Below are 12,056 nucleotides of genomic sequence, written 5' to 3' on the forward strand. Positions count from 1 at the left end.
GGAATTCCACAAGGCTCTATTTTAGGACCATTATTATTTACATTATACATGTTACCGCTAGGCACAGTTATAAGAAACCATGACATTAACTTTCACTGTTACGCAGACGACACACAATTGTATATTTCAGCCAAGCCCGATGACAAACACAGATTAAAGAAAATAGAGGACTGTGTAAAAGACGTGAAAGGCTGGATGTTGCGTAATTTCCTCCTCCTAAACAGCAACAAAACAGAGGTCCTGCTTTTGGGTCCAAAAGTGACAAGAAATAAATTATCAGACTTAATTTTAAATCTAGCTAACTTTCCAGTTAAACCTGGTTCAGCAGCAAAAAATCTTGGTGTCATAATTGACCCGGATTTATCATTTGATCAACACATAGGTAGTATCACTAGGACAGCTTTTTTACATCTTCGCAATATTGCTAAGATTAGAAATGCCTTATCCCTCCAGGACGCAGAAACATTAGTACATGCCTTTATTACTTCAAGGCTTGACTACTGTAACGCACTACTGTCAGGATGCACCAGCAGCAATTTAAGAAAACTTCAACTAGTTCAAAATGCTGCAGCTAGGGTCCTCACTAAAACTAGAAAATTTGAACATATCAGCCCAGTTTTATCATCACTTCATTGGCTGCCTGTTAAATTCCGCATTGACTACAAAATTTTGTTATTAACATATAAAGCTCTACATGGGCTTGCTCCTGAATATCTTCAAGATACAATTTCCTATTATGAGCCCCCACGTTCACTCAGATCACAGAATACTGGATTTTTAAATGTTCCCAGAATTCAGAAGGCCTCAGCTGGGGGAAGAGCCTTTTCTTATAAAGCCCCCCAACTCTGGAATGATCTTCCAGAAAATGTTCGGGACTCAGACACAGTCGCAATCTTCAAATGTAGGCTAAAAACTCATTTGTTTAGTTTATCATTTGGTAGCTAATGCTCCCCCATAGATAAAGGCGGCAGATCCGGGGGGTCCATGGACACAGGGAATTATAGTAAACTGAGATGCTGGTGCTGTCGTCCCGCCGTTTCTCGCGATCACTCAGGTTTGTTGACGGTGGAGCGGAGGGATGCCAGTGTTTCAGGATGCTCCCGTGTCTGTGTGTCCTCCTGGTTCTCTCCTTTTAGTTAATGCTGTCATAGTCAGATCTGCCGGAGTCATTAGCCACACTCTGGAAATTTTCATATTTTCTACTTTACAAACACAAAACAGTTCAAAATTAATTCCATCCCTTTACATCTTTCCGAGTAAACGACTGCCCACCTGTCTGTCTGGACACTGATGGATGACTGTCGAGATCCTCCTCCACGCTTCAGACCAGCTGCCCACGCTCCAGCAACCACCAAGTGCCTTGAAGCTGTCCCTACACTGAAGTTCTCATGGACCACTAACTATCATCACCAGTAGATTGACCAGAGGAGGATGGGTCACCCCTTGTGAGCCTTGGTTCCTCCCAAGGTTTCTTCCTCAGCTGGGGGAGTTTTTCCTTGCCACTGTCGCCCCTGGCTTGCTCACTTGAGGGTTTTACATTTGTCTTTACATTTCATGTCAAATCTTGTCTTACTGGAATTCTGTGAAGCTGCTTTGTGACAACATCAGTTGTGAAAAGCGCTATATAAATAAATTTGATTTGATTTATTCTTCCGCCGCGCCGCGAACACCAAACACGAAGTTCACGTTACGACGGAAAACCACTTAAGTCGAAACAAGGCTTTATACAGTAAATGGGAGATGTGTCGTAACCACGGAACATCGTAACTCGGGACTGACGTAACTCCGAGGACCTCCTGTATACGCTGAAATAGAAAGAACAACCAGTGAGAACACTCATTTTATCCAATTTGAAATCAACCAATAGGAAACTATCATATTTTTAAGAGTTTCTCTAGGGAGCTGACACAGAAATGTAGTGCTTTATGTACATTAGGACTCGGTCAGTGCCGTATTTGACCTCCTTCAAAAAGGTCATTGAGTTGTTACTTTTTCAGGATGCATTTTAATTGGCTATCTACACATCATGCCAAAATAGAGTGGGCTTGTGATTGGTCCTTTTGCACGTTAGTCAAGTCCCTTATCCTGCAGTAGTAGGCTGTTCATGGCCACGTTAAGTGGTGATAGGTACCAATATTAGTCTAGTGGGCTGGGTGAGTGTGTTGTACTCGATTAACATTGTGGTATTTCATATTCCCTCAGTCCAGATCGCCTCTATAGAGTGTTGGAGCCTGTACCAGGTGCGCTTGTGTGCGTTTATTGTTATAATTTCTGATCTCAGGTCAGCCCCAGTCTACCAGGCGTCTATAATGTGGTGTAAATAAAGCTTGTTAATTTGAAATTCCTACCCACATAAGCTTTGAGCGTCTATATTTTTTTGCAATGTGGGTTACATATGAACCATAAACAAACCTGTCGTCGAGCCTGTTTCACTGAATTCAGGTTTGTTTTTGTTTTTTCTTGTAGATGTTGGATACTGGTTACAGGATAAAACACAAAGAGCCTCTTTCCCAGAACCAAACTAAGCCTACGCTTAAATTAAAACAGTTTCCATTGCTGATTTGTCGTTAGCCATTGATTAGCAGGTGACTCCAGAACTCATCCCTGCATCCATTTCCTAGTCCAGGATTTAGCCTGGGGCGGCACGGTGGGACAGCAGGTAGGTGTCGCAGTCACACAGCTCCAGGGACCTGGAGGTTGTGGGTTCAATTCCCGCTCCGGGTGACTGTCTGTGAGGAGTGTGGAGTGTTCTCTCTGTGTCTGCGTGGGTTTCCTCTGGGTGACTGTCTGTGAGGAGTGTGGTGTGTTCTCTCTGTGTCTGCGTGGGTTTCCTCCGGGTGACTGTCTGTGAGGAGTGTGGTGTGTTCTCCCTGTGTCTGCGTGGGTTTCCTCCGGGTGACTGTCTGTGAGGAGTGTGGTGTGTTCTCCCTGTGTCTGCGTGGGTTTCCTCCGGGTGACTGTCTGTGAGGAGTGTGGTGTGTTCTCCCTGTGTCTGCGTGGGTTTCCTCCGGGTGACTGTCTGTGAGGAGTGTGGTGTGTTCTCCCTGTGTCCGCGTGGGTTTCCTCCGTGGGTTTCCTCCCACAGTCCAAAAACACACGTTGGTAGGTGTATTGGCGACTCTAATGTGTGGGTGAGTGGGTGGGTCGGTAAAGGACTGGTCCCCCAAGACCAGGAAACACACTGTAAACCGGGACAAGACTTCCCTGATGGAGATTAAGCCTAGCTCTGAGTACAGAAACACTTTGAAAGGAAGTGTAGTCTATAGTTTGCTTAATCCTTGTCCATGAAAGCAGCGTTCATGTAAGCGTTGGTTATAGCAGAGCGTAAATAAAGCACATATTTTTGAAACTGTCAGATGAGAAGCTTCTGATAACAGGGAGATTGTCTTTCCTCATTTCCATGGCTGAACCTGTTGTTTAACATACCTGCATAACTGTTCCACCGGCTTGTCCAGTTTCAGCACAATCCTCACTGTGTGAGAGCTTCCTGTTGTCATCAATGGGATGCAACTGCTTTTTTCTTAACAGCCACCACTACTGCTTGATTAGCATCAGCCTTGACTCATTTTGTGACTGTTTATTGTCCGTGGGGTTTACACAGAGTCGCTCTGAAGCCAGAACACGCCGCACACACACAGTAAAACCTCCAGACTCTGCCCCTCCATTCAGAAGAGCTGGCACTGAGACTTTTAGAGAAAACCCAAAAGCACAGCGGCCAGATCCTGCCTTTACAAACCCACACAGCCGCCAGCCGAGCCCCCCGTGAATACAGAGTTTGATGGTGTTTACAGACTGGTGCTTAACGAGCAGTGGTGCTCAGGGTTAAAGGGAGCAGGAGCACTTTAGAATGGTGCAGGTGTGGGACGTTGAGGAACAGTAGTTTTATGCCCAGTTGACTTTAAATGGACAGGACTGATTATCTGGACTGGAGCAGTCAGTTTAATCTCTTCGCTCTGTTACTGCTGCAGGCTTTTGTTCACGCCGGTGTTATTTAATGAGTCAGGAATCCTGTGAGGTGTTTTTTTTTTTTATATCTCAGTTTCGGTTCACTCAGACGTTCAGCTGAGGTTCTAATCCCTCGTCTGAAATCCAGTATTAGTTCTCCTTCAGTAGTATGCAACGTAAAGATTTCAAATGAATGGTAACAGAGGCTGGTACACCCTCAGAAACACTGTCACTGCGGTGGTACCTTGTGCTGTCTCTGAGGTGGTGGCCTCAAGGGTACGCTGTCAGTACCTTTTAATTAGGGAACATAATTGTACCTTGTTCTGTTATAATTGTAGATTTTAAAGTTGTGTTCATACAAAGTCTCCGGGACTTTCTGTTCTTTTATTTTGCATAGTTCTGTAATTAAAGCTTTAATTTACCTTTGGGGAACGCAACTGGACTGAACTCTGTTATTTCTTTACAATTTACAGAGTACCGTACCATTCATTCACATTTGATTTTATTGTATGATGCTGGCTTCTTTCTTTCTTTCTTTTTTCTCCCTCTCTCTCTCCTTCTCTCTCTCTTTCTTTATCTCTCTCTCTCTCTCTCGTTATCTCTCTCTATTTCTCTCTTTCTTTTTCTCTTATTCTTTCTTTCTTTCTTTTTTCTCTCTCTCTCTTTCTCTCTCTCATTCTTTCTCTCGTTGTCTCTCTTTCTCTCTCTCTTTCTTTTTCTTTATTTCTTTCTTTTTCTCTCTCTCATTCTTTCTCTCGTTGTCTCTATTTCTTTCTCTCTCTTTCTTTTTTCTTTCTTTCTTTCTTTCTTTTTCTCTCTCTTTCCTCCTTTCTTTTTCTCTCTCTCTCTCTCTCTCTCTCATACACACACACACACACACACACACACACACACACACGCACATATATAAGTTTCTCTATAGTATTCTATCTATCTATACCCTTTCTACTCCAGAACCTAGGTACGTTTCAGTGTATAATGTATTATTCCTATCCATTTAGTGCAAAACATTAATGTCTAATTTAAGATGGTAGTCCTCTGTAAAAGCCCAGGCTCTGGCTATTGGAGAACAGAGTGCGCCGTGTAAGAATGTAGTTCTTGGTGCCAGAATTGAGTCACAGGTTTAACCTAGTGTTCTGCAATGATTTCTGAGGATCTTTTGATGATGGTGAGAGAATACATTTGTGAGGTAATTAATCAACTGCTCTTTTTTTTTTTTCTTGGTGTGTATTCAGAGTAATGCAGCGTTGTGTAAGGAGAAAACTGAAGTGGACGTTGCCAGAGGGGCAGCGGAGGGGCAGCTGGGTCGTCTGTCTCAGGAGGTGGAGCGGCTGAAAAAGAGAGTGCAGGAGCTGGAAAATGAAGTGACCAAACTCAACCGTATCATTGATGAGGCCAAGCTACAGGAGAGCCGACTGCAAGAGAGGGCCAACCGCCTGGAGGTGAGACACACATGCAGAAACCTAATATATTCCTTCTTTAAAATGCAAAGCCAGCCACAGTCATATAATGATTACATTAAATATATAACTTACCACTTATTTGAAGCGTTTTCCGGTGTCTCAATGCTGCAAATGCGTGAATTGCTATAATTTCCAGGAGCTCGTGTTATAATGACACTTTATTGTGTGTGTTTGTGGGTGCAGAAAGATAAGAGGCAGCTGGAGGAGTCCCTTGCTGAAGTCAGAGAAGAAGAGGAAGAGATGAGCCGTGCAAACAGAGCCCTGACGACACGCTTGGAAGATGTACAGGTCAGAGACAGGCCTGAGAAAAGGTCTTGGACCCTTCCTGTGACTCTTGAGTTGCAGGATTTGTTTGATATTTTGCTTTTTTCTTTCCAGAGAAACCTGACTAAGATGAGTCAGGAGCACCGAGAGCTGGAGGAGCGTCTGAAGGAAGAGAGAAGCCAGAAGGAGAAGTTTAAAAGCACAAAGAATGAGATCGAGGAGGAGAGGAGGTTGCTGGACAGAACTGTGGAGAAACTACAGAGGGAGGTAAGATGGACCGGTAGTTGGCGTGGTACTATTGAAAAGACCAGGGCCAGACTGAGAACTTTTGTGGCCTCAGACTTTGAAAAGAGCCCCAGCTTATAGTCATTAGCTTGTAGACGTCCTAGTTCCCAATTTAGCATCATAAAGGCTACACCCCTAATTCATCACACAGATAGATGTGTTTATGTGGTTCCTAACAGTGTCTCACACACACCACATGAATGTAGCAGCCATCTTCAATCTTGAATTCTGCCTGTACCTTTTATCCCTTTGTTGGAAATTGGGAATTGTTTGGAATTGTGTGAGTTTCCGAGGGTAGAAATCAACAATTATGAAGGTTAAGGGTCTTTTTCAAATATTCCAGGCAGATCCAGCTGAATCCAGTAGACACCTGTTAGTGATTTAAGAAAGCTCAGTGTGTTCTGTGGGCTCTGACTATAATGGCTCTTTGTTGAAGGACACACACTGTTTTAAGGTTAATAATCGGTGTGTGTTTGTTTGTGTAGATGAGTGAAATCGTGGAGGCGTCTCAGAGCTCCACGCAGGAGCTTCAGGAGCAAATAGACGCGTATAAGGAGAAGAACAGGAGGGAGCTGGCTGAGCTCCAGAAGCAGCTGAGAGATGGAGGATTGGAGCTGGAGAAATCTCGCCTCACCGCCAAGTCCCTGCAGGAGGAGGTGTGTGGGACAGTAATGTCAGCTAAACAAGCTCTGTGCACTTCCCAGTTTACCTATAAACACACACCAGGGTCTCTTGGAAATATCCTAGTTTTATGACCTACCCGCCCACTTTCAATTTTTGACCAGAAATTCCAGCCGCAGGCATCAGAAGAAATGTTTATACATTCATAAACTTGCCAGCATTTTTATCATAGTTTACTGAAGCCTCAGGAACAGATTTCAGGACTAACATTTCTGGTCAGAGGCGACTCCTCTTTTTTTATTATTAAGAATGGGGGAGGATACTTGAGTACATGTGTAATCTTTATTTTAAAAATAAATAAATAATGAATTTAGATGGAGCATGGGGCTTAAGACATCGACTATTCATTCATTATCTGTAACCCTTACCCAGTTCAGGGTCGTGGTGGGTTCAGAGCCTACCTGGAATCATTGGGCGCAAGGCGGGAATACACCCTGGAGGGGGCGCCAGTCTTTCACAGGGCAACACACACACACACATTCACTCACACCTACGAACACTTTTGAGTCACCAATCCATCTACCAACGTTTTTTTTTTTTTGAGTGTGGGAGGAAACCGGAGCACCCAGAGGAAACCCACGCAGACACAGGGAGAACACACCACACCTCCTCACAGACAGTCACCCGGAGGAAACCCACGCAGACACAGGGAGAACACACCACACCCCTCACAGACAGTCATCCGGAGGAAACCCACGCAGACGCAGGGGGAACACACCACACTCCTCACAGACAGTCATCCGGAGGAAACCCACGCAGACGCAGGGAGAACACACCACACTCCTCACAGACAGACACCCGGAGGAAACCCACGCGCAGACAGGGAGAACACACCACACCCCTCACAGACAGTCACCCTCCAGGTCCCTGGAGCTGTGTGAGTGCGACACTAACCTGCTGCGCCACCGTGCCGCCCAAGACATCGACTAGATGAGTGTAAACATTACCAGCACTGGAATGTGTAGCAGTAGAACTGCATTCTCTGGAGTCATGGAGCTGTGTTTATATTATTTGTGATATAGCCTATGAAAAGAAACCCAAGCTTGTAGACTTGTTTCTTAACTCCCTTAGGCCCCAAGGAACCCAATTTAGCCATTTAGCATCATGCAGACTACATTCCCAATTCCTCACACTTGCCAAAGTGAGTACGTTGGTGATGTAAACTAGTGTCGTCTGGTTCCAGACATGTCCGTGAAAATATATATTTTTTTCGTATCGCCAAAATACCCTGAAATCTCGTGATATTGTTTTAGAGCCATATCGCCCACCCCCGGTGCACTGTTTGAGTGTAAACAACCCTGCACAGTGTCATGTGACATAACTCATATTTTGCACAACTGAGAGACTTTCATTTCTTTACCTTTCTTCCTCTCCTCCGCTGCTCCCTCGCTCTGTGTCCAGATGAATAGCAGGCTGCCCAGGGTTCAGCTGAGCCCAGACCGTTTTATTATCTTTTTGGCCTCTGTTTTTATAAAGGGAGACTCTAACCCCCTCGATTTCTCTGCTCAGCAAACCCCGCGACCCCTGACCTCTGCTGATGAGCTGCTGTTAGGCACTGGAGCCTGTCACCACTGAGGCATGTGGGGAATGTTATTGTTTGATATGGGAATCGTGTGTGTGTGTGTGTGGCCCAACCCCCTTTAAGACTGAAGTGTAAGGGGAAGTGGACCTCATTTACATACCCGGCTGCTCTGCATATTTACAGTCGTATGTAGATTTTCTGAAAGGATATGCACTTCCTCTGCAGCCAGCACATTCCTGCATGTTTCATTGCCCCTTTTTTTGAAGTCTACCCCATGTTTAATGTTAAAACTTTTATTCAAGAAGTAAAACTCTGATCTTTTGTATTTAAATGAGAAGAAACTGTGGACAAAACACTCTCCAGAAAAATCTGCTTTACAGGAGGTGTGTGTGTGTGTGTGTGTGTGTGTGTGTGTGTGTGTGTGTGTGTGTGTGTGTGTGTGTGTGTGTGTGTGTGTGTGTGTGTGTGTGTGTGTGTGTGTGTGTGTGTGTGTGTGTGTGTGTGTGTGTGTGTGTGTGTGTGTGTGTGTGTGTGTGTGTGTGTGTGTGTGTGTGTGTGTGTGTGTGTGTGGGGAGAGAGGGAGTGTAAAAGACGCACACAGAGAGACACAAAAAGATACAAAACAAAAGACAGAGAAAACAAGGACATTTATGAAGACAAGGAATGTCATGTTCAGGCCCTTCCCCTGCACAGCTGTGTGTGTAGGAAGAGGAGGATGTGTGTGTGTGCCTGGAACAGAGAGAGGAGAGTCTGAAGTTTAACCTGCTGAACCCTCCTCCAGCCAGAATTCCCTTAATAAAACACACACACACAGGCATTTGATTTATGTTTAGCAAGTGGGAGATATATATACGTGTCTGTCTGTGTATGTGCTGTTTTTCTGATGGGCTCGACCAGGTCTTGCATGTTTAAGAGTCCCATTTTCTCTGTACCTTCTAATTATTCTTTGAATCCTGTTTTTTAAAATGATTTGCCTTTGACGTTCCTATTTTTAGCGCGACTGGATTCTCGTATATTGCCTTATATCTAATCTCCCTGGAAATATCTCCTGGAAAATGGATAGCATGTACCTAATGACTATAAAATACTGATTTATTGGATGTTTGGCCTGGAAATGAAGTTCTGACCTCGAAGGTGGCTTCTGACTTCTCACAGTAGAGTTTATATAAAATAATAAAATCACAATAATACTTTAAGTGAAATTAAACGTTTCAGTAGACAGTTTTTATTAAGACACTTTTGAACGTGGTTCTAGTTTTAATCTTTATCCCTCTCACTCTCTTCTTTCTCTCTCTCTCTCTCCTCTCTCACTCTCTCTTTTCTCACTCGAACTCTCTCTCTCTTCTCACTCTCTTCTGTCACTCTCTCTCTTTTCACTCACTCTCTTCTCACTCACACTCATTCTCTCTCGTCTCACTCACTCTCTTCTCACTCACATGCTCTCTCTTCTCTCACTCACACTCATTCTCTCTCGTCTCACTCACTCTCTTCTCACTCACATGCTCTCTCTCTTTTCTCACTCACTCTCTCTCTCTCACTCTCTTCTCACTCTCTCTCTCTTCTCTCTCTCTCTCTCTTCTCACTCTCTCTCTCTCTCTCCTCACTCTCTCTCTCTCTCTTTTCACTCACTCTCTTCTCACTCACACTCATTCTCTCTTTTCTCACTCACACACTCTCTCTCTTCTTTCTCTCTCTCTCTTTTCTCACTCACACTCACTTACTCTCTCTCTCTCTCTCTCACAGCCTTTGATTTCACACAAACGGTACATAACTCAGTTATTCCTACAGCTGCTTCCTCGAGTCTGATATGATTCCTTCCTCAACTCCCTGATCACACATCCTTTATCACACACTCCTACACAACACACACTCCCTCTACACCCAACACTCCGTAAGCAGATGTTTGTCTTTATCTCTTTTCTCTGTGTTTCCCTGTTCTTCAGTCATATGTTACAATAATCACAGTTAAAAAGGAAGAAAAAGAGGAACCTGGGGGGGAAAAAGCCCCCCTGCTTCTGACACAGTTTCATTTGTGCCACTCTTCAGACATTTGACATTGAGACATTCGCTGGATGTTTATGGTGAAGGTAGCCTCTTGTGGTGGAGTGTGTAACTGCAGAAGTTGAACTAGGGGGAGTGTGTTATTGCACAATAGAGATAAACACTGGAACACATTACGAAATGAACTTCAGATGAGTGTGTGTGTGTGTGTGTGTGTGTGTGTGAGGGGGGGGGGTGGCTTGAGGGGAAAAAAACACTTATCTTTCTTTTTAGATTTAGCACAAATGTCCAGATTCAACGACAAAATGATTTAGTTTCAAATCACATTCATCTGAATTCTGTTAAAATGCTGAGTACAGAAATATGACTGATCACAGATCTGTGGATTTTGGACAAAAAAAAATAGCTTTATTTTTATTATGATTTTGAACATAATATAAAATTACTATTCAAACTGTTAAAATATGAATACAGGGGGTCCTCGACTTACGACGTTGATCCGTTCCTACGTCGCGTCATAAACCGATTTTCGGTGTAAGTCGGAACATACTGTACGTAAGTAACATACTGTACCCAGTAAACATTTAGCCGTTGATTCAACGTTGAAATAACGTAATGCCTGCCGTCTAATCAACGTTCTCTTAAGGTTGAAAATGAAAGTTGAAAAGACGTCCAAACACAGACGTTGAAAAGACGAGTATTAGACGTGTTTTGGACGTCCACTGACGTTATCGATTGGTCACCACTTAACTAACTTATTAAGATGGATTTTGGACGTCCGTTGACGTTTAAAATATGTCCTTGACAGACAGACTACTTTTAGACCTATTTTGAACGTCCAGGGACGTTCCTTGTTTACTGGGTAAGCACTTATCCTATCCTAACACCTATCCTCCTCGGTCCCGAGCCGTGTAACCGTGTATTCTTCCGCCGCCCTCACCAAACACAAAGTTCGCGTTACGACGTTTACGACGCAAAACCACTTAAGTTGAAACAAGGCTTTATACAGTAAATGGGAGATGTGTCGTAACCATGAAACATCGTAACTCCGGACTGACAAACTCCGAGGACCTCCTGTATATAATTAACTTCCCAAACTTAGTGCATTTGAATCACTACTTTCTCATGGATACTTTGCTGCTCCTTTGTTAGATTTATTCCTGTATTATATTTTTACTCTTTATGCTTGGTTTAGTATAATTCAGTGGAGTACGTTGTTTTTCCTATTATTGAAGCAGAAAATGTTTATAAATTGAATTGTGTGTGTGTGTGTGTGTAGCTGGCTCAGTTGGAGGAGGACCTGCGTCAGTGTAAGAGAGAGAAAGAAGAAGCAGAACAGAAGACGAAGGCTCTGGAGCAGAAAGTCTTTGATCTGGAGGTGGATGCAGACACCAAAGTCCAGAGTAGTGACAAATCCAGACAGATCAAATTACTTGAGGTAACACACACACACACACACGCACAGTGATCACAATCTCATCAATATGGAAAACGCTGATCCTTGTGTAAAGTTTAGCAGCTAATAAATGAGATATTTCTATGCCTTTGGCAGCGTGGATAACAATACTGAGCGCACAGGTCTGTTTTTGTTGTAGCACCATTTTAAGAATTGTCTGCCCCTAAGAAAAATGCAACAAAGACTCATAAAAGTCTTGGGAGAGTAAGGATTTCCACGCTGCTGGCTGCTACAGTTAATGTCTGTGGAGCTCAAACATCTTCTCCCTGATGTTGATGATGATGTTGGTGATGATGATGATGATGATGTTGCTCTGCAGGAGCGTGTTTCTCAGCTGGAGATGGACCTGGAAGAAGAAAGACAGAGTGGTGATCTCCTGATGGACAGAATAGACAGAGGCCGAGAGCAGGTCAGTGTTACAGACCGACTTCAGAACACA

At 43.8% G+C, this 12,056-nt stretch overlaps 1 protein-coding gene across 5 annotated transcripts in view; it reads left to right on the forward strand.

Annotated features, from left to right (window-relative positions):
• Nucleotides 1-12,056, forward strand: part of LOC136676389 (cingulin-like protein 1) — a 46,418-nt gene that overhangs the window by 26,570 nt on the left and 7,792 nt on the right. For all 5 annotated transcript variants that reach the window (XM_066653365.1, XM_066653367.1, XM_066653368.1 and 2 more), the window contains exons 9-14: nt 5,181-5,387; nt 5,592-5,696; nt 5,787-5,939; nt 6,443-6,613; nt 11,441-11,599; nt 11,937-12,026. In XM_066653365.1, coding sequence (XP_066509462.1) covers nt 5,181-5,387; nt 5,592-5,696; nt 5,787-5,939; nt 6,443-6,613; nt 11,441-11,599; nt 11,937-12,026 — 885 coding nt within the window. The remainder of the gene's footprint in view (nt 1-5,180; nt 5,388-5,591; nt 5,697-5,786; nt 5,940-6,442; nt 6,614-11,440; nt 11,600-11,936; nt 12,027-12,056) is intronic.

The sequence above is a fragment of the Hoplias malabaricus genome, chromosome X2, assembly GCF_029633855.1.
Source record: "Hoplias malabaricus isolate fHopMal1 chromosome X2, fHopMal1.hap1, whole genome shotgun sequence".
NCBI lineage: Eukaryota > Metazoa > Chordata > Actinopteri > Characiformes > Erythrinidae > Hoplias > Hoplias malabaricus.